At 41.1% G+C, this 23,593-nt stretch overlaps 1 protein-coding gene across 3 annotated transcripts in view; it reads left to right on the top strand.

Moving 5' to 3' along the window:
- ano1a (anoctamin 1, calcium activated chloride channel a) overlaps nt 1-23,593 on the top strand; it is a 104,468-nt gene that overhangs the window by 49,626 nt on the left and 31,249 nt on the right. For all 3 annotated transcript variants that reach the window (XM_058629389.1, XM_058629388.1, XM_058629387.1), the window contains exons 7-13: nt 3,284-3,335; nt 4,650-4,705; nt 4,940-4,981; nt 6,260-6,324; nt 6,701-6,835; nt 21,186-21,346; nt 22,769-22,854. In XM_058629389.1, coding sequence (XP_058485372.1) covers nt 3,284-3,335; nt 4,650-4,705; nt 4,940-4,981; nt 6,260-6,324; nt 6,701-6,835; nt 21,186-21,346; nt 22,769-22,854 — 597 coding nt within the window. The remainder of the gene's footprint in view (nt 1-3,283; nt 3,336-4,649; nt 4,706-4,939; nt 4,982-6,259; nt 6,325-6,700; nt 6,836-21,185; nt 21,347-22,768; nt 22,855-23,593) is intronic.

The raw sequence follows: 23,593 nt of genomic DNA, 5'->3' as shown, positions 1-23,593 counted from the left end.
CCTATCATGCACTTCATTGTGGCATGATGGCTCTTCAGACTAGGAAGGTTTATGTAGACTTTACATCTACAGACTCATTGTCCTATATCCAATTGGTCAATACCTGTGTCCATCCAGTTGTGGTTCACACTGAATCTGCCATTTATACATTATATGCTGCTGCATTGAGTTACTCACATAAATGTTAACTTTTGTTCCCTTTCCCACCTGCAGAACTTTTCCACAGAATGTCTGTGAGTGACATGATAGAAACATCAACATGCCTACTCGCTCGGTCACTCAATCGTTCACTTGCTCCTTCACTCACTCACTGTTTTAACTGTTGCAATGAGTTTCAAACATGGGCTCAGTCTATATATTTTAGGGGGCTGGCAGCCTAAATAATGTTTAATGCACAGTGCAACTAGGGCTGTAATCAACCAAATAAATTCTTGGTCGACTCAAAATTTAGTTGGGGGGGGGGGGCTGACGGCTCTGAAAGTGTTTTTTATTCACTCATCCAGCTCCTCCAAGTCTTCTTCATCTTCCGGGTTCTCCCTTTAGTGGTCATCACAGCAGATCAACTGCTTCCATCTTGCTCTATCCCTTATGTTCAGCTCCTCTGAGTGAAGTCTAGAAAAGTCGCAGGGCTGCAATGCGTGTGTGAAAGCTGTGTTAACACTGACACAGCACTTTGAAGTGACTGGCTATTTTCATTGATATCACATTATTAGATGAATCATAACAGTTCCCAGCTCTGTGAAGAGCTTTGTGTTTTATCCTGAATTGATCAGCAGTCTCTCACAAACTTGGTTAATTTTACTCTTAACAACTTCAACACCTGTGCTATTGTATTATGTATACAATGACCTCTATTTGTCTAGTCTACTGTATACAGTTGCAAGAAAAAGTATGTGAACCATGAGAAATTATCTGCATAAATTGGTCATAAAATGGGATCAGATCCTCATCTAAGTCAAATCAATAGACAAACACAGTCTTATTAAACTAATACCTCACAAACAATTGTATGTTTTCATGTTTTTATTGAACACACAATGTAAACATTCACAGTGCAGGGTGGAAAAAGTATGTGAACCCTTAGGCTAATGACTTCTCCATGAACTAATCGGAGTCAGGAGTCAGCCGACCTGGGGTCCAATCAATGAGACGAGGTTGGAGGTGTTGGTTAAAGTTGCCCTGCCCTATAAAAACACATACCAGTTTTGAGGTTGCTATTCACAAGAATAGCAGCCTCATTCTCACTTCCAGTTTGAGTGAACGCTGGCATGCTTTACTACCACTGCTCACTGGTCCCATTTTTGCTCGATTTTTAATGTCTTAAGACTCCAAAGTGTGCTGGATTTGTGTGGATTTGCGTGTATTACCCCAGTCAAGTAATAATCGAGTATCACTCGGATTATTTTGGCTAGCGTTAGCACACCTGTTGCCTCCTGTCTGACTCTTCACATCTGGCTTCCACCGCTGCCACTCACTCCTCACATGTACTCCACAACATTCTGCAATTTACTTATGTCATTCTTTACATCCAAAATTAACTTAATCCATCAACAACTCATCCCAAACATCTCCCAAAATTCATCTTCCTTGGTCCTCTCTGTGTTCCTCACCAACCCATTCTCCTCCTTTACGCTACCATCTGCTACTGTAATTTCTGATCCCATTAAAAAATCTAAACCCTTTGCCAGTTGGACCCCCTCCCTACCATTCTAGTCAAAACCACCCTTCTGTCCCTGGTCCCCCTCATAACACAAATAATTAATTCTTCCCTCACCACTGGTATTGTCCCCTCTTCACTAAAAACAGCTGCTGTCACTCCTATTCTTGAAAAAACCCAGTGCAGACCTCAATAACCTCTGGCCCATTTCAAATCTCCCGTTAAAAAACAAAAATAGAAAAAGTCGACTACTCAACTCCACACCCATCTTTCTCATAATAACCTTTATGAACAGTTACAATTGGGTTTCTGCCCCCACCACAGCACAGAAACAGCACTGGTTAAATCCTTGAAGCTGACTCCGGACTTTCATCAATACTCATCCTACATTATCTGACTGCTGCCTTTGACACCATCTTACACACCATCCTCCTAGACAGACTTCACTCCATTGGCATCTCACGCACACCCCTCACCTGGATTAAATCCTACCTCTCCGGTAGCTGGACAGGATTACAAAAGTATCTCTAAAAGCCTTGATGTTCATCAGTCCACGGTAAAACAAATGGAGAAAGTTCAGCACTGTTGCTACTCTCCCTAGGAGTGGCCTTCCTGTAACAATGACTGTAAGAGCACAGCACAGTGTCACAGTGTCAGCTAAGACACAGAAATGTCTGGCACATGCTAACATCTCTGTTGACAAATCTACGATACATAAAACATTGAACAAGAATGGAGTTCAAGGGAGGACAACACGGAGGAAGCCACTGCTGTCCAAAAAAACCCATTGCTGCACGTTTGAAGTTTATGGATGAGCACCTGGATGTTCCACAGCACTACTGGCAAATATTCTGTGGACATCACTGATCCCAACTGTGAAGTATGGTGGAGGGGGCATTATGGTTTGGAGCTGCTTTGCTGCTTTAGGGCCTGGACAGATCGTCATCATCAACAGAAAAATTAATTCCCAAGTTTATCAAGACATTTAGCAGGAGAACTTAAGGCCAGCTGTCCACCAACAGAAGCTCAACAGAGGATGAGTGATGCAACAGGACAATGACCCAAAGCACAGAAGTAAATCAACAACAGAAGGGCTTCAACAGAAGAAAATACATCTCCTGGAGTGACCCAGTCAGAGTCCTGAACTCAAACCAATTGAGATGCTATGGTATGACCTCAAGAGAGCGATTCACACCCGACAGCCCAAGAATATTGCTGAACTGAAACAGTTTTGTAAAGAGGAATGGTTCAAATTCCTCCTGACTGTTGTGCAGGTCTGATCTGCAACTACAGGAAACGTTTGGTTGAGGTTATTGCTGCCAAAGAAGGGTCAATCAGTTATGAAATCAAGGGTTCACATACTTTTTCCACTCTGCACTGTGAATGTTTACATTGTGTGTTCAATAAAAACATGAAAACATACAATTGTTTGTGAGGTATTAGTTTAATAAGACAGTGTTTGTCTATTGTTGTGACTTAGATGAAGATCCGATTTTGAATTGTATGACCAATTTATGCAGAAATCCAGGTAATTCCAAAGGTTCACATACTTTTCTTGCAACTGTATACTCATATATTAGGACTGAAACTGTTGAGTTAATTATAACATTTTGTTTATTACCTTAGGTCTATGAGGTACTGAAGAGGACAAGATGCACCAGAGCCAAATACTCCATGGGTAAGACACTGTATATACAGTAGCTCTAACACATACACAAGATAACTCAATAATAAATTAATCTAGAATCTAACCTAATTACTAGCAAAGTAAATCAAAATAAAACTTGATTTGCTTGAAAAGATGTGATCAACGATCCCTCTATCGTTTCCACTATGTCAGCATGTTTCATTCTTGGGCTGTTTCTTCAGCCTCTATCCCGGGACGCATCACATGCACATGCATACATTCCACTTTACAGTACACGGTATGTAAACAAGAAGAATGCCATGAGAGAGCCAAAACAATTCAAAGCAGATACTTTCAGAAGAAATGAAAAAGAGAGTCTGTTTGAGCAAGAGTTCACTTTGTGAATGTAAATTAGTAAATACTAGTAAATAAGCTTATTGCAAATTGGTATTCCTTTAATTTTTATTGTATATTGTAAAAAAAATTAATTTATCTCAGAGCAATAAACAAAAAAAAAACATGTACAATATAACATATCCCCCCTCTTCTGAAAAAAAACAAGTCACCTGGAAAGGTTTTCAGCTGTAAATCGCACTCATCAGGTTTATTATTATCATATTTCACTTTGTCAATTTAAAAAATAAATACATTTCACTGTGGCTACAGCAGATATTCAAAGCTTTTTCCTCATTCTGTTTGGATTGGCTCACTATTTCATAATGATATATGACCTAGCCAACCACTGTTAATGGACTATAACCCACTACTGTGGCTTGGTAAGTTGAAAAATGAATGATGAATGACTGTGCAGCATTTTCATTATGTTTTGCTGTCGTGGAACTTTGAGCATTGCACTGGGATCAATGGTTGAAGATGTGTTATTAAAAAAAATAAATGTTTACACTGTGAGTCATGGGACATGCAAGAGGCATGGCGGAGCATGGTGTCTATATACATAAGTTGTCACGGATGAATACAGACACCATGCTGTTCTCTGTGAATTGATGCTTTGGTTGTATTTATATACTTCAGTACATGTATCTGCTTTATTTAAAAAAAAAATAAAGACATTATATCTCATTATGGAACCTGTAACACTTTGGCTAAATTTCTGAGTTCTGCTTTTGAGTCTTACATGACTGTATGTTCCAGGCATTACTCACTGGTATTAACACAGTGACATTATGGGGACGTGTCTTCCTTATGGGGATAAAAAGCAATTATCCATAATGTTTAGTATTTAAGGTTATAGATAAATCTTCAGGACATTAATGTAAGTCACTGTAATGTCCTCTGAGGTGATGTAAACCAGACTGTGTGTGTGCCTGCCTGGATTATAATTCCTCTGAATATGCCTTTTTACAGGGATTACCAGTCTACTGGCCAATGGCATCTACACATCTGCTTATCCTTTGCATGATGTAAGTACATCTACATCACATCCCTCTTTCCTGCTGAACTGAGATCAGTTTACTTTTTAATATTGAAATCAGCTACATGTTCTTGATACATGCCAAATATTACTAGTGTGTAGATAACTTTCTGGTTTTTAAATTAAATGCATTATTTGTGCTTGGTGACCACAGTATATTTTATGATATTAAATATAAAATCTTTGTGGAGGTCAGTCATGTGTGTGCATGTGTGTGTTATAGGGAGACATCGAGGGTGTGAATGCTCAGCCTAATGACAGGAAGGTAAGTGTAATTAGTAAATTGAGGCACGTGTCACCCCACCCACAATGCCAGTCCTAACAAATACTGATTAATCAGTAATTGTCAGCTCTTAGAGTGTACCAGCTGCAACTGGAATACTCCACCCTCACATTCAGTTAAGATTTCCCCTTGTTAAATCATGAATGTATATCATTTTTTTTCCCACCCAAATATTTTCCTTCAGGTACCCAAACTGGTGCATCTCCACCTTTATTATTTAAAAAAAGACACCAGTATTTCCAGTGTGTGTGTGTGTGTGTGTGTGTGTGTGCTATACAATATAAGAAGAAAAATGAAAATAGGAGGTGTGATGTTTTCCCCCGGAGCCATACTGTGTCTCTGAATGCTTCTTTGGGCCTGACTACTGATTAAAAGCCTTAATTTGTCGCCTCACAGCTCTGCCTACAAATGGCCTGTGTGACTGCATTGTAAATACTATTTTACAGTGATTTATTATTTTATCCCCAGTATGTACATTGGCAGTGGTTTGATGATAATTGTATTACACTGCACTGATTTGCTTATAAATAACATTCATCAGAATTCCTTTAAAGTTGTATTTCCTTATAGTATGAATGAAAGGTCTGTAATTAATATAAAGATAAATGATCCTTTCCTCAATTACACATTCTAGAGTGAGCAAACACTTCATCATTCACTGGACAATGGTTATAGCCAGCTAAATGTGAAAATGCATAGAAACACTTACAGAACTGAAGTCTGAAATTCTCCGGAAAGGCAAGTGCATTACTAACAAATCTGGCAATTGATTCGTGTATTCCTCTAATCCAGTGACACTACAGTGATACCTGTGACATTTATATGAAACATAAATGCAAAAAAAAAAAATAATAAAATAAAATAAACTCTAAAATAATAACAAAACAAAATGAAGATATAGCTGTCCTATTGCCCTATGTCAGCTGAGATTGGCACAGCACCCCCGCCACCCTCATGAAGGATAAAGTGGTAGAAAATGGATTAGTAAGTTAAAAATTAATTTTAACTTACTAACAAGGTACTTACTAAGCAATTTCAACTCATTCTTCATATTATTTAAAAAAGGTTTTATTTTAAGAATTTACATTTGTGTATTCATATTGAAAATGATCTGCTGTGAATAATTAATAATAATTAGCTTGGTTGACTAGTTTACTTATATGATGTTGTTCTTAAGTTATATTGCAGAAATGTTTTATTTTTGAACAAAATACAGCTGATTTCTTTGTATCGGTTGTTGACTCTTTACTTTCTTTACAGCTTTTGTATGAGCAGTGGGCCAGCTACAGTGTCTTCTACAAGTACCAGCCCATTGGACTCATCAGGTCAGATCAAAAGCAGTGCTCTTTGCATCAACTTAATTATAGACACATTCACTACCTCAAATGGCTTTATGGGCTGAGCAGCAAAATGACTGATGAGGATTTTCACAAGCAGAGTGAGGCTCTAGTACTCACAAAGTAATCATGTGCTGAGAGTGAGACTCAAAATGTGAACTAAATGTAAAGTTGTTTCCTGTTAAACATATTCAGAGTCAGGGAGTGTAGCACTGATGGAACAGGCATACAATGAGCAAGACGACACAAAGAATTACTGTAGAGTTCCTTCACACAGGGAAAAATACTTTGACCTTCTGTGACATGAAATGTGTTTTGTTGTTGTGACCAGATCACCGTTCACGTCTTATGTCTCCATCCACAGGAAATATTTTGGGGAGAAGGTTGGACTGTATTTTGCCTGGTTAGGCGTTTACACACAGATGCTGATTCCTGCAGCCATTGTTGGAGTCATTGTATTCCTCTACGGCTGTGCCACTGTCGATGATAACATACCAAGGTACATACATATACACACATCTAACAAGGTTTAATTCAACATGTTTTTCAAGGGATAGTTCAGGAATGACACTGCCTGCTCACTCTGCAGAGAAGCAGTTAGAGTCCTGCAGTCACATGCTCACTGAAAACATGACTGAAAGGAAGCAGGAAAACATCAGGAAAAAACACATTTACACTGGCTGGTAGACAGCCTTTTCTAATACGAAAATGAAGTGTGTTTCACTATGTGAACCATTAATTTCCATAAATAAAAACAGCTTATTTACATCATGGCATCATTAAGACTACATCTATGCTACTGCATTTTCATACGTAAACAGTGTTTTCAGATAAAAACAAGTGTGTGTAGTATGTAGTCTGTGGGTAGTAGACAAACATTTTGGCTGTGTGTCAGACGTAATCTGTGTCCATGCTGATTGTAAAACTGTATTCACAACTGTCTGCAGCACATGTTCTCTTTTATACAGCACAACTATGTGCGGCACATTTTCTATCACACATTTTTTATACAAATTCACACGCTGCCAGCACAGCTGTCAGGATCAACGTGGGGTTGAGTGTCTTGCACAAGGACACATTGTAGTGTAGACTAGTAGAGTCTTGAATCGAAGCATGTGCTAATGTAAACAGAAAGCTGATTTTCTACTCTGTAGTTACACAATTATATTATTACTAATGCAATACAACTATGGTGAAAAGTATGAACAATGGTGTCTGTTATGACACTGTGACAGAAGATGGCCGAATTATAAGAACTAACCAGCAAGTGAATGCGAGTAAGTACATCATCGTTGATGAAAAAAGATGATGCATTTACCCTTTCTGTCATTCCAGGCTAAAAAACAGCACTGCAGTTTTCAAACTGAAACTAAAAGCCAGCAGTGTTTTCAACTGTTCCATGGCTCTAAAAGGTGCCCAGCTATGGAAAAAGCAGCAACAAGTAGGCCCAGGGACATTTTGAGTTACTTTCAGATTATGAAAGTACCTAAGCTTTCCAGCAATGTAAATATTAAAATATTTGAAGTAGATATGGCCATTCAAATGTAAGCACTCCTCAAACTGCTGTAGGGAGAAATTCAGTCTGAAAGATATTGACCTACTTGGGGAGCCAAGGCTGTAGTTGCTCATTTGCATACATTTACATAGTCCAACCCCCTCCCACTCTAGCTGTCAGTGACATCTGTGTGGACAGAAACTATTGTAGTAGTTTGACCAAAGGTTATCAATAGCAGGTGTAGGGACCCCAACGGTTATATGAAGAGGTTCCAGGGGGTTCCCAGAGAAAGGAATGAATGTAGTTGATGTTAATGTAGTGTTATTTTCCTTAAGCACTTCAGTGGACTGATATGAATCAGAATCTACTTTATTGATCCCCAGAGGGAAATTCTTTCATACCCAAAGCTGTGTCATTCACACATTATGAATCTGATTTTCTTTGTCCAAGTCTCTCCCTGGCCATAATAACAATGTGGCTACATAATTTTCTGAAATGCACAGTGGATTATTAAAAGATAGCGTCTAACATGAAAAAACATATATTAATCCCTGTATGTGACTTCAAATGAACACTAATGAAACATAGATTAACAACGTTAATGAAAACTCACCCCATAAGAAGATATGAGGTTAATAAGAGGTTTGGGGTGCTTTCTTCTCATCACTGGCATCATGTCATCATGTGGTCTGGATGAACACGAGCCTGCACCAAACAAATTTTCGGATTTCAAAATATTTCGAGCAGTAACCACGTTACTGCAGAGTGGAACCTGTGGAAAGGATTCCACTGCATGCATGTTGCATCACATGGCGGCTCCGTTACTGCTCCGTTGCTACACTGTTGCTGCGTACATTTCATCCGTTTATTTATTTATTTATCAGGTTTATTTTGAGTGCACTAAAAAAAAAAACTTAAAAATAACTTAGTTAAAAAATATATTGTAAGTATTTGCACGCAAATGATTCAAGTAAAATTTAATGCTGCAATATCAAGATACTTGTTTTTCATAGGCAGGAAAATAAATAAAAGTAAATTTTACTTCTGTAGTATTTATTGTTATGAAGTAATTCAGTAGATTTTAATTATTTTCTCGTGCCTGACATTTTAATTTACTTGGTTGCATTACATTACATTACTCACTAAAATTAGGTAATCATTGCCAGTTTTCTTTTGATATATGTTACCAAATAAATTTAACCAATACTCAATGCATTTAATATATATTTAGATAGATAGATAGATAGATAGATAGATAGATAGATACTTTATTCATCTCACAGAGAAATTCACAGTTCAGCAGCTCCAGAATATGTTACACAATAGAAACATAAGAGGCATGCAAGTCTATGTACAGTCTAAATAGGAACTGAAACATATGTATAAAAAGGAAAAAAGAAAAAATATATAAAAAATATAAAGGCGTTAAAAAGAATGAGATGTACATGTGTGCTTGCGTGTATGTGTCATGTATGATGCAGGTTGAAGAGTCTGATGGCATGGTGGAGGAATGATCTCCTCAGTCTTTCTGTGGAGCAGGACATTGACAGCAGTCTGTCACTGAAGCTGCTCCTCTGTCTGTGTATGGTGCTGTGTAGTGGATGGTGTGGATTGTCTATGATGGACAGGAGCCTGTTGAGTGTGCGTCGCTCAGCTATCGATGTCAGACTGTCCAGTTCTATGCCTACAACAGAGCCTGCCTTCCTTATTAGTTTGTCCAGGCGTGAAGCGTCCTTCTTCTTTAGGCTGCCCCCCCAGCACACCACTGTGTACAGGAGGGCACTCGCTACCACAGACTGGTAGAAGGTCTGTAGCAGCTTCCTGCAGACGTTGAAGGATGCCAGCCTTCTAAGGAAGTACAGACGACTCTGTCCTTTCCTGCACAGAGCATCTGTGTTGGTGGTCCAGTCCAGCCTGTCATCCAGCTGTACTCCCAGGTATTTGTAGGTGTGCACCACCTCCACACAGTCCCCCTTGATGAGAACTGGTTCTGGGTGCACCCTGGATCTCCGGAAATCCACAACCATCTCCCTGGTCTTGGTGGTGTTTAGGAGCAGATGATTGTTGTCACACCATTTGACGGAGTCCTGGATGAGCTCCCTGTACTCATCCTCCTTTCCGCTCCTGATACAGCCAACAATGGCTGTGTCGTCCGCAAATTTCTGCACATGGCAGAGCTCTGAGTTGTGCTGAAAGTCAGACGTGTACAGGGTAAACAAGACAGGAGAGAGCACAGTCCCCTGCGGCGCCCCCGTGTTGCTGACCACCGTCATTCCCCCAGTCTCACATACTGGGGTCGGCCGGTCAGGTAGTCACTTATCCAGGCAACTAGGTGTGAACCCACTCCCATCCCAGACAGCTTGTCCCTCAGGAGCAGAGGCTGGATGGTGTTGAAGGCGCCGGAGAAATCCAAGAATGTAATTCTCACAGCACCGCTGCCTCTGTCCAGGTGAGAGAGAGATCGATGTTGCAGGAAGATGATGGCATCTTCCACTCCCACCTTTTCCCGGTAAGCAAACTGTAGGGGGTCAAGGGCATGGCAGGTCTGTGGCCTGAGGTGATGAAGCACCAGTCGTTCCATGGTCTTCATCACGTGCGACGTCAGGGCCACAGGTCTGAAGTCGTTCATCTCTCCAGGATGGGGTTTCTTTGGGACTGGGATGATGCACGATGTCTTCCACTGCTGGGGAACCTTCCCCAGTCCCAGGCTCAGGTTGAAGATGTGCTGAAGGGGGTGACCCAGTTCCCGCGCGCAGGCCTTCAGTAGTCGAGGTGACACTCCATCTGGACCTGCAGCTTTGTTAGGGCGCAGCCTCCTCAGCTCTCCATAAACCTGAGCTGCTGTGATCGTGGGTGGTGTGGTGGGGGGTTGGGAGTTGTCCTCATCTGTGTTAGTGGAGGCTTGTGTGAGTTGGGGGGTGAGGTGAGGGGTGAGGGCATCAGCATTCAGATGTGTGAATAGGATGGGGTGATCAAACCTGTTAAAGAACTGGTTTAACTGGTTTGCCCTACCCACATCGCTCTCCATGGGGGGTTTTCTCTTGGAGCTGCAGCCAGTGATTGTCTTCATGCCCTCCCACACCTTCCTCATGTTGTTTTCCTGGATCTTTTGTTCTATCTTCCTCCTGTACTGCTCCTTCGCCTCTCTGAGCTGAACTCTGGGTTCCTTCTGTATCCGCTTGAGCTCCTGGGTGTCACCATCCTTGAAGGCCATCTTTTTCTGGTTCAGAAGACCCTTGATGTTGCTTGTAATCCAGGGCTTGTTGTTAGCAAAGCAGCGTACAGTTCTTACTGGAACAACAACGTCCATACAGAAGTTGATATACTCAGTTGTGCAGTCAACCACCGCCTCAATGTTCTCATTGTGGGATCCATGCAAAGCATCCCAGTCTGTGGTCTCAAAGCAGTCCTGTAGGGCCAGTTCAGCCTCAGGAGACCACTTCCTGAATGAGCGTGTGACTGTAGGCAGCCTCCTCACTCTTTGGATGTAGTGAGGTTTTAACAGGACCAGATTGTGATCAGCTTTCCCCAGTGCCGGCAGAGGGGTGGCTGTGTATGCATCCTTCACATTTGCATACATCAGATCTAAAGTCCTATTCCCCCTGGTGTTACAGTCCACGTACTGGTGAAAAGCAGTCAGTGTTTTGTCCAGAGTAACATGATTAAAGTCCCCAGAGATTAACACAAGAGTCTCTGGATGCTGTGTTTGTAGTTTAGCCACAGCGCTGTGGATGACGTCACACGCAGCCTCCGTGTCAGCCCGTGGAGGAATGTAAACAATGACAACAATGGCGTGGCTGAAATCTCTGGGCAGGTAATATGGTCTTAAACTTACCGCCAGGAGTTCAACGTCCCTGCAGCAGGTGGAGATTTTAATCCTCACATGTCCAGAATTGCACCAGCATTTGTTTACATACAGCGCGAGTCCCCCTCCTTTGCGCTTTCCACAGGCTCTTGTGTCCCTGTCCGCTCTGACTGTGCTGAACTGTATTTATCACATATCACACAACTAAATTACAATGCAATCTTTTATGGGGCAGCCATAAATTTAACATTGGCATGACTGACATAAAAAGAACAAACAGACAGTATTACACAGTATACACTGCAAATATACACTATTGGGGAAAAATATTAGGAACACTGTCAATATAATGCACTATAATGGTAAACCAGCACCATCCACCACAACTTCAGGAATAAACATAAAGTCGAATGATCACCTTTCTGACAATGTAAATAAAAACTGAGCATGTAGAAACTTAATAAAAGAAGAAGCTGGCAGACTTTTGTACTGGAAATAAATATTGCATTAGATTTTGCAGGTATCCCAATACTTTTGTACATAGATCTGGAATAGTGCTTTTGCAATATGCAGTGGAAAAACTTACAGAGTTTCAAAATTCATTACAGAAATATAATACTTAGATATTCAAGAACGTTTAACACAAACAAACATGCTCAAAACAACTTTGGGGAGAGGGTCAGGATAGAAACAGCCTCTTAAGCTTTGAGCAGTGGTGTAAGGATTATGTATACCCCTATTTAAATGGAAAAAAACCTGAATGTACAAGTACTGCATTAATAGTGAAAGTGCATTATGTTGTACTGCATTAGAATTTGTAACAGTAAATTAAAGATATATCTCCAGCAAAAGGTATTTAAAGTAAGACTAAGTATATTTTTGAAAGAAAAATATCCAAATTTGAATCATACTACTGAAACATTGGTATGACTGGTAAACAACAAATACATTATACACCACATCCAACATAGATCTGGTAGCATAGTCACTTCTCAAATATGCAATTAAAATAATATGCAAAGATTTTTGAATTAATGAAACATTGTCCGAAAGGTAATAATTCTATTTTATGTTGATTATTGAGGCTGTAAAGAAAGAGTGGTGCTGGGGGGTATTCCAGAAAGCGGGTTATGCGAGAACTCTGAGTTTGCTAACCCTGAGATGAAGGAAACTCTGAGTTATCCGTTCCAGAAAGAGAGGTAACTTAAACTCTGGGTCTGTTACTGCGGTAACTTACTCTGTGAACATAACCTGCTCACTGGCAGGTTTACTATAAGAAACCCAGAGTTTCTACCTGTCTCCTCCCACACAAAGAAAGCAGTTAGACATGGATTGCCCATTCATTAGAAATCCAATCGACATCGAAGCCGTATTGATTAGAAATGCATTACGTCGTGAGAGAATCTTCCGACCCAGATTAGACATTTTGATTAAAAATAAAAGACAAATTCACATGTGATTTGGTTCTTCTTTATTCCCTAAAAGTACAAAAGCAACAGTCAGGATTTGTAATAAAGTTCCAACTATTAACATATTTCACATATTCACCTGTTTCACCATGACAATGCACCCACCTCAACTGGTGTTCAAGTAATAGAATTTCCAAGTCTGTTTTTCTGATTTGCCGGTCCAGGTACACCATTTCTTTCTCGGTTTTTTGAATGGTTTTCATTAGGTGCACCCTGTACAACTCTTTTACCGGCAACTCGGAAACATATGGACGACATTTAATTCCTGCAGTTCTACATACAGATTTAACATGGTATTGACCGAAAATCTCACTGTGTCAAGCTGTGCTCTAGAAGTTGATGGACCCTCCTCTTGGTGATGCCCAGCCATGTTCTGTTGAAGGACAAGAATGTGCTAGTTTGTCCATTATCTATGCTCATCACTTCAGTGTACATGTCTTGATTGAACTAACTCAGATCAGCTGTTCTGGAACCGGATATTCAGAGTTTCCCGACTCAGAGTAAGTCAACTCAGAGTTCAGGGATAGACTCAGAGTTTGTTGAACCTGCTTTCTGGAATACCCCCCTGGTGTGCACTCTGACATCAATAATAAACTTAAGTAGAACTATCACTTTTGGGCAATGTCAACAAAAACAGAAAATAATATTAATTTGTGTCTGGTGTTTTTTTTCCCACAAAAATTCCAGTATCTTGTAAAAAAATCTTAAAATTGCATGTGCTTCTGCACAGTGAAGCTCTAACAGTCAACTGAAGAGTAAGAAAAGCAGAAAAACATGTAGGAAGGATTTGGGTTACTTTACCTAGTTTGACAAGCAGATGTGGTGTTTCATAGAAACCATGTGATCGCCTTCCACTGACACATACCCATTGGCTACCTAGCCAATGGGTATGTGTCAGTGAGTTGTGACTGCTCAGTTAGTTTGGCAACTCTTGTGGTGTAAGGTGTCATGAACAATGAGGATTTGTAATATTTCAGCAAAGTCAGGTAACCCAGCAGTGGAGCCATATACCAACATCATGCAAACACCTGAAATTCTTCCTGGTTGGTCAAATTAACACCTGTCTCCTCATGAAATTTCTGTGATAGAAAGTCCTGGACATTCTCATTTACAACTTCAAATGGAACTCTTGACATCTTTGATACAGACACGGCAGGCTTTTAACAACTGAAGCATGGAGATGGCATGTGATCATGGACTGGTGTTTGTTTGCCATAGACTTTAAAATGTTACGAAAGCAACTAGTCTGTCTTACAAAAACATGATGGTTTCTAGGCTGTGCTTTTTGTGCTCTGGCGTCTTCAATTGGGTGCTGAACAGCAGTATCTTTATAAAACAGCAGGTGTGTCTTGTTGTTTTAGTGTGATTCATGAAAGCTGGAACTGTAAGTCAGCTATTTGTCTTTTCAGACCACAAATTTGAGACTTGGACTCATCATGTCTGTTACGACCCCAGCGTCGTGACTGCTTTTTCCCTGTGTGTATGGCCCTTTCTCAATATCCATACTTGTCCGTACTTGTCCGTACTTGCGTACGCTCGTACTTATCATCAGCCTCAGTCCAAGTTATAAATATTTTTCTGTGTCCTGGAACACAGTTTTAAGATCATTTGAGCCGAGAAATTAGTCATTTAGAATTCAAACATGTGGTTTGGGTATTAAGATATTTAATAGATTTATAGTTTGGCAGCGACGTTTGTCGGAGGTGATCAGCTCCGCCTCTGCAGACGCTGCTGCTCACAGTGCAGAGCAGCGTTACCTCGGCCTGTCCTGATGAAATGATCCACTGGCTCAGATGTCTCTGTCATTAGATGTTTGGTGTGATCGATAGATTTGTTGTTGACGCATTATTTTGTTGGTAATGTAAACGTTTTGACCTGATAGTTTGTATATTATTAATGTTTTATTTTTTTAATTTTAACTTTGAATTTTAGATTTATATTAAAGTTGCACAGTCATTGTATATATATATATATATTTATATATATATATTTATATACACTACTCTGCACTGCTGTAATATATCTATTTTCCACATGGTAATGTATATTTTAATAAAAATAAATTAATAAATTAAGTTAAATATTTTAAATGTGAAAATATATATATAATATACATGCATTTATTAAAAGTATTTCATATGTTAATGTATCAACACTGTTGGTGGCGTTAATAAGGCTTAAGCACTTGGCACCACCCACCATTCAAACAGTAGAACAAGGAAGTACGCTGCTGTTCCAATTGAAAAGAACGTACTTGTGTACTCTGTACTTGGTGAGTATGTACTCCAGTCATACTTCTCAAGTACGTACTTCTCAAGTATACAAGTACAAACTTGCATATTTAAGTATTGAGAAAGGGCCTATGTGTCTGCATGTGAGTTTGAGATGGGTTGTAGGTGTGCATGTTTGAGTGAATGACATGTGTGAGTGAGTCTCGGTGGATCCTGGGAGCTGATTGGTCCTGCACAAGAGGAATCTAAATAAGAGGCCTGAACATCCCAGCTGCAGTGGACTTCCTCAAACCACTCACAGCCAAACTGCCAGCAGACATTTTGTGCTTGATTTTAATAAACCTTTAAAATGGTTTGTTTGATGTGTTGCTGGTGGTTTCTAGGGAGTTGGGAAGAGGGAGTCTCCTTATCATTGTATTGACCAGGCCTAGGGGAAAACCTGATCACAACATTGATCCCAGGATCCACCTAGACTCACTCACACATCTCATTCACTCAAACTGGCAACAGGGTGCCTTCTTCACCCCACTAGGCCCCATAAACACAGCAAAGTACAGGCTCACAATAGAGGGGGGGTGAACCACCACAGAAACACAAAAATGCCAGTAAAGTCTTAATCAGTAAATGCCTGGAACATGGATCTACATACAGCTTTGACATCAAACTTATCTTGAGTCACATCTTGCCTGGACATGGTTTCTATCAGTCTGTTCACAGGCTTAACCAGACGACCAAATCTTGACCTGACGTGTTCGCGTGAGTTAGAGAGGTCAGAGCGAATGGACGAGGTCTGGTCAAATGTGAGGCAAGTACCTGGGTCAATATCCATCTGAGTCACATGGTCAGAAGCAGGGTCTGAGCGTCTCAGACTGCGTTGTCTGATCAACGCAGTTGATGAGGACTGCGTTTGGTCCTCATCTCTGAATCCACAGGCTCTGGACCAGTTATTGGGGCACGATCTTCGTCCACAGACGAGTCATTGTCATTTCCAGCATCAAGGCATGACCCAGTCTCCGGAATGGATGAGGCATGGTTGGACATTTCACTCATTTCAATCACAGGGAGGAAATTGGCCAGCATCAGCAGGTTCTTGTGAACCACCCTCTCTTTTCCGGACACAGTGTCACGGATCCTGTATGTGTGTGTCTCTGAGTTAACATCCACCACAGTGTAAATATTTGATTCCCATCGGTCAACAAGCTTCTCCTTCCCCTTCTCCTTTTTGTTGGCCAGAAGCACCCTGTCACCGATCTCAATGATGATCTCCTGTTGTATAGCTGAGTGTGCCTGCCCTGCTCTTTCATGGCATGATCCAGAGATATCGCCATCGCTTCTTTCAAATAATCTGCAAGAGACACCACATACTTATCATAACTTGTCACAACAGAGTCATGGAGGGCAGAGCGGAAAAGAACATCAACAGGAAGGCGGGGGACACGACCAAACATCAGGTACAAAGGAGGGAAGCCTGTCGTCTCATGAACTGCGCAGTTATACATCCATGTCTTCAAGAGCCACACAGGAGTAAACATCAGTCAGCTTAGCATTGCGTCTCAAAAGCACAGGCCTGTCAGAGGTGTTAATCAGCGTTAAAGGGACCCACCTATCTCCCCACAGTGGAGTCACAATCCTCGCAAACCAACACGCCTCTAGCTGAGTGGGATGATGTCGGCTCAGTCATGACGCCGCTGCCTGGTGAAACAGCAGCGTGTTCTTGGGCAATTTTCCCCTGATGATATACTCATGGCCAGGCTCCAAGCAGACAGCTGAGTAACACCTGACTGTGCGGTGCTGTCAGGAGCATCCTCACCTAGCATCCAGGGGTTCAGACCAGCCAGCATAGACAGCAAACGTTCCATTTCTGGATCTGTGGGTGGGCAGGGACCAGAAACTTCCCTCCAATACGAGTCACTTAATTTAGACTTGTGCAGGATGTATTTTAAGACATTAGTTCCCAGTATTAACTCATCGTGTTGACCAGGGACAACAAGTGTGGGGACCAGCATCTTACAGCCATACACTTCCATCTCTATATCAAAAGCACACTTTGGTTTCACACGAAGACCACCACATCCAATAAGAGTCACATATACATCAATTTGTTTATGGTCAGATAGTACACCAGCCTCCCTCAATCTCATCTCCACTGTCTAACTAATGCTGCAGGCCATCGAACCACTGTCCATCATGCCACCCAATGTAACAACCCCTTCCACAGTCACAGGTGTGTAAAAGAGACTGTCGCTATTTCCAACTCTGTGAACATTATGATAAACAACTTCAGAGTCAACGCAGGAGTCTCTAGCCGACGTGTAAACAGTTTCAGCATCAGACAAGTCATGAGATAGGGAGTTTGCGTCGAGACCGAATACAGGTCACAGTTTCCCTCAGACTGGGGCTGGGGAGAGCTATTGGCAGTACAGTTCAGTTTGGTTTGGCCAGGGACAAAACAGGCAAAACACATTCTGTCAGACATGCAGTGGGAAATGGTGGTGTGGCGTGAATCATGACAGATTCTACAGACGCCACCCCCACATGACACGCTGGAATCCCCCACCTTGACTTTGATGAGAAGTGTTGCGCTGCTGCATTTTATCCATCATCTCCTGGAACATGTCAACCATGCGGGAAGCCTCTCCTCCGTCTGCTGGAGATTTTGCGCCACCACTGGAGCAGAGGCTCGGGGAACATTGGGGGAGTGAGAGGGGAACGGTACACATGACACTGAGTTCAGGGAGAAAGAGGAGAGGGACCTGGAGTGCGACACTCTTCGGACACTGGCAGGCACACCGACGGTGGACTGGGCTGCTCAGAGGCGACAGTGGTGACGTGACTCTTTAACTGCGCAGCTCCAGCGGCCCTTCCATTAGCCCTCAGCTCACTCTGGTAGTCATCAATTCTTTGTTGAACATCACGGGAGGTCCACTCATGAAGTGGCTTACACTTTAAGATACAGGATAGTTCTGGGTCGGGGCAGTGTTTGACAAACAGGAGAGCCACTTCATCATTCATGTTCTCTGCCTGCGTCCCCTGTCTGTGAAGACCCTCAAGAGCCAGGTCCGCTGCTTTGTTCAGTCTTATCCAGTAGTCTACTGGGTTCTCTCTGTGCTTGGGCAGAGTAGCATAAAAGTCAGCAAGAGGGAGACATGAGCAACAATGGATTCACCAATTTGAGCACCTAACTGCCCTACCATGTCAGTGAGATGGTGGATGGCATCAGCGTCACTATAGGGTGTGGAAGTGTGGGATCTCTCCCTCATGAACTCATGAACAGGAGCGAACAGTGGACCTAACCCCATATCTGTACACCCATCAGCTGTAATCCTCGAATGCTACCTCCCTACTGTCAGCAATATCAGAAAACAAAACACCCCTACCTCTTGGCAACACAGGGGTAGTAAACTTATCCATTGTCAGTTTAGTAGATCCCCACAATCATTAAATGTGTCAATAATTACATATACTTGTGTTGTGTAAATATATATAGGAGCAAAAGTTGCCAACCCACTGGCCACACAATAATCATGAACTGTAGATCAGGACAGCAGCGCAGCATCCACGGTGACAGTATCAAGCTGATCTGAAGATCTGAAGGGTCACGGCAGTGTACCAGTGTAACAATTGTGGGTCGGCACAAGGAGGAGGACAAGGATTCTACAGTTTTTTAGAGCTTTGCAGTATTTCATTCCAACCTGCGGGCGACAGTCACACACAAAATGTCGTCATCCGTCTTTTTGGCTCACGCCCTCAGCCATTGTCAACATTTCTGTCAGGGACACATTTTTCTCTAATACTTGGGAAATTACAAAAACAAGAACATAAGGTGTCTGTAAAACATGGGGTGTGTATCGCATTAATAAAGAGTGCCATCCCGTGGCAAAACAAAAACATGCATCATTTACTACGATTAAAACGTTAAAAAAAAAATTTAATAAAACCACAAATCTGCGGGCAACAGTCACACACAAAATGTCGTCATCCGTCTTTTTGGCTCATGCCTAAACATACAGAATGACACTCGTTACACACACACACATATAGAGCCACAGTCTCTGTATGTAGCTTAAAACGAGGCAGCTGATCGGCACCAACACCCGTAACATAAAATAGTATCCAAAATAACTTCTGAGCTCAGGAACTAGTAAAAACAACTGACAAACATATTCACATTCCCTGTGCAGATCCCTCCCCACACACTCAACGACTCAAAACACAAATTCACATGGAAAACAAACAAAAATATGTCGGCGGCACTTCGCGACCAAACTCACCCTCTGACATTGTCAACATTTATGTGAGGGAAGAAGGGGGCTACAGAAACCTGAAGGGCTACGGAAGCTCAGGAGGGACAAAAAGAAAGCAAAATGTCCTCTCACAGGTAAAAGGAAAATAAAACTATTTAAATATGATAAAAATTAAGAAAAAATATCTGCAATATCTGAAAAGTCAGACTTTTCTGACTTCTTCAGATTTTCACATTTTCTGATGCTCTGTCATTGTGAGCATCAAGCGTCTCTTCATAGACACAGTACTGCTTTTCAGGAGCTGAATATCTTCTGATGTCCTGAACAACACAGACTCTTTCCCCAGTCTCTCTGGATCCACTCCATGAAGTGACGGTACGATCTACAAAAAAATGAGCACAACATTAGTGATGCAAAGTATCTGTGCTTACAGTAGCATAGATGTAAATGAAGTGTAAAGATGCTAAAGTTAGCTCAGCTGGTGTTCAATGTCAACAGGGACAAACGTGGTGGTAAAAAAATATATAAAAATACAAAACAAAATACTCAATTTGAACTCACACATCTGGTCCCCGTGGCCGGTGCCGGCTTCTAGTTTTTACCCTTGCAGTCATATCAGTTTGAAAACTACATTCGGTCATTGTCATTCTCTGTTTACTCTGCAAAGCAAGAGCCAGTTAGCGTAACTGTTAGCAAAGATGGCTGACACCGTGTGTACATTCTGGGAATTAAGTCTCGTCCCACTAAGTGTGGAACTGGCTTTGTAGTTGCAAACCTTGAGCGACGTGCCCCCCAATGACGCAAATCGTGTCATCGGAGGGCAGAATTGGAAAGGGAAAAACAGATTTTTTACAACTCAGTAATAAACTGAGGGAGGGAAGAACAATTTTAAAAAAAAATACTACTGCTATTTCAGCAATACAAAGCCACACGCAAATAGGTGGAGTATTCCTTTAAGTTTGATTGAACTTAATTTGAGTTGAGATTTTTTTTAGCTTGTCAAGCACTTTCCATCTTAAGTATACTACATAATTAATGATATATAATTTCTATATCTTGCCAGTCTTTTCTGAACCTGGATGATTACTTATATGGTTGTTAAGGGCTTTTTTGCTTTGCTTCACTCACACAACTGTAGTTGCAGAAAATGTGTATTTTACACAAATAAACACAACCCCTGACTTCTCATCCGGGGATAATGCTAGAGCTGTCTGCTTATAGTAAACTGTAACCAGCTTGAATTAAGTGACACACACACAAGTTACCAGGAAGTCTAACTTGGTGAACTTGCTGAATGTTGGCCTCTCCTTCTCTCACATATGATACAATAGTAGGATAAAAGAAGAATCTCAACACTGAATGGCTTTCTTGACCTCACATGTAACGTACATTTCGCTGTATTTGAGATATATCAACTCGAACGACTGAAGCAAACATGCAAATTTTACATCTTTACCAGATTCAAGTTTGATACATGTTGGGAATCTCAATATACTTTTCCACTTTGAAGCTCTGATTGTATTCTTATGTAATGCAAAGTTATCTGTACCATCAATATACCACATTCTGAATTATTGATCTCTCCATGCATCTCTGTGTTGTCAGTATGGAGATTTGTGATCCAAGGAACAACATTACCATGTGCCCGCTGTGTGACCACGCCTGCAGCTACTGGAAGCTGGTAACTGCGTGTGGTACAGCTCGTGCCAGCCACCTTTTCGACAACCCTGCCACTGTCTTCTTCTCCATCTTCATGGCCCTCTGGGGTGAGGTCACATTCCCATCCGATCATACAAGCAACAACTAAATACCCTACTTCCCTAGCAGTACTTTTCAGTATGGCTGCAACGATTAATACATTACTAAATTAATTCATTATTTTGATAATCATTTTGAGTTTTTTATTCTCAATAGTTAAAACAAGCTCTTTGATTTTTCATCTTCTTTAATGTCAATATTTTCTGGTGACTTTGCTCCACATAACAGAGAAATCAACAAAGCTGAATCATTTTGGTTTGTAGAAAAAACAAGATTATTGAGAACGTCATCATTTCCAGGTTTGGGACAATGATTAATGTTTTTTCCAGATTTTCTTATATTTTATGGACCAAACAACTAATTGATTCATTGAGAATTATCGGCAGATTAACCAATTATGAAAATGATCCTTACTTTGCAGCCCTACTTCTCAGTCAGTTAAGCACAAATAACTAGATATATTAGGACTAAGGCCGTCAATCAAATTTTTTTTTTTTTTTTTTTTTTTTTTTTTTTTTTTTTTTTTTTTTTTTTACTAATTAATTGCGGGCCACACGGTGGTGTAGTGGTTAGCACTCTCGCCTTGCAGCGAGAAGACCCGGGTTCGAGCCCCGGTTGGAACAAGGGCCTTTCTGCATGGAGTTTGCATGTTCTCCCCGTGTGTGCGTGGGTTCTCTCCGGGTACTCCGGCTTCCTCCCACAGTCCAAAAACATGCAATGTGGGGATAGGTAAATTGGACACTCCAAATTGACCATAGGAGTGAGTGTGAGAGTGAATGGTTGTTTGTCTCTATCTGTGTGTGGCCCTGCGATGGACTGGCGAACTGTCCAGGGTGTACCCCGCCTATCGCCCGATGTAGCTGAGATTGGCACAGCACCCCCCGCGACCCTCTGGTGGAGGATAAAGCGGTAGATGATGACTGACTGACTAATTAATTGCACAATTTTCTGTAATTAATCACGATTAATGAAAAAAAAACTTATAGCTTATAACAGATATTTATTTGTATGAAATCATGGAATGAATGTAGAATCAACACAAAAAGACTGTTTCAATGCTTTTTTTAAACTTTAAACACAGTTTCTCTCCTATGAACTACAAATTTGGCACAAAGAGGGCATCTTGATGTTTTAAACATGTTAGTAAATCTTTACACATAATATTTCATCTTTCAGAGCTTTGACTGAAAACCAGCCTGGGCTCTAGCACATGAAATGAACAATAGGAATGTGGAAATGTAATTTGTCAGATGTCACACAGACATACTTCCCCTCGTGTGCTGCCAAACTGCACTGCCATCTGTCAGCAACAGCAGAGTCACATCATGAAAGCCCTCACAATTTTAATGTTATAATGTCTTCATTTTTTATAGTTTGAGTAACAAGTGTCAACACACTGGTAGTCTAAAGGTGTCTGTTTCATTATGTAGCTGTTCTCTTTATGGAACACTGGAAGAGACGGCAGATGCGACTCAACTACATCTGGGATCTGACAGGCTTTGGGGAGGAGGAGGAGGTGAGACAGCAACACACATCATTATTTTATATTCATGTTGCCCATGCACGTTTCTGCAAACCTACAGGTGTGAGTTTACTTTTCTGAACCTAGACTAAAGATCTGTAGACTTTTTAGATGTCTACAGATGTGCACATCGAGAAGTGAGTGAGAGGTGTTGCAGGGGTTATCACACAAGGATGCTGTAAAGCTTGGTCTTGACCTGTGGTCTGCTGTTTTACCGGCATGATGATGCTCATTTTGTCTCAGTGAAAAAATGAGCATCATCATGCCAGTGCAATGTAAGATGCCAAATGTTACATGGAGATACTTAAGCTGTGACTTGCCCTAGCTGCTGGGTTCCTTTTTATAAAGTAGATAAAATTACTGCATTATAAACTAGTAAATACTACCTTGCTGTTGTACCCATACACCGACAATCAAATCATGCTAGTAACACTCCCAAATGTACATCAGGTATCACAAAATATGTGGTGCTAATAGCGTGTGGAAGACAGAGAGAAAAGGGTAACAGCCTGTAGTTTAGTTAGGTTCAGGTTTCATACACATGCAGCATCTTTTGAGGAAATTAATACATTATTTTAAATTATCTCCATTTAAAACAATGGATACTCTGGATATTTAAGAAGGCCAAATGAGTGGATGAACAGAAAATTGTTGAAATTAGTAACGTAAAAGGGAAAACAAAAGTGCTCTTTTTTTCATCAGCAGAGCAAACACGTCTAATTGAGCTGTATGA

Source organism: Solea solea, chromosome 5 (assembly GCF_958295425.1).
Source record: "Solea solea chromosome 5, fSolSol10.1, whole genome shotgun sequence".
NCBI classification, from domain to species: Eukaryota; Metazoa; Chordata; class Actinopteri; order Pleuronectiformes; family Soleidae; genus Solea; species Solea solea.
Note: the sequence above shows the minus strand (reverse complement) of the source record. Positions and strands in the feature narration are given on the sequence as shown.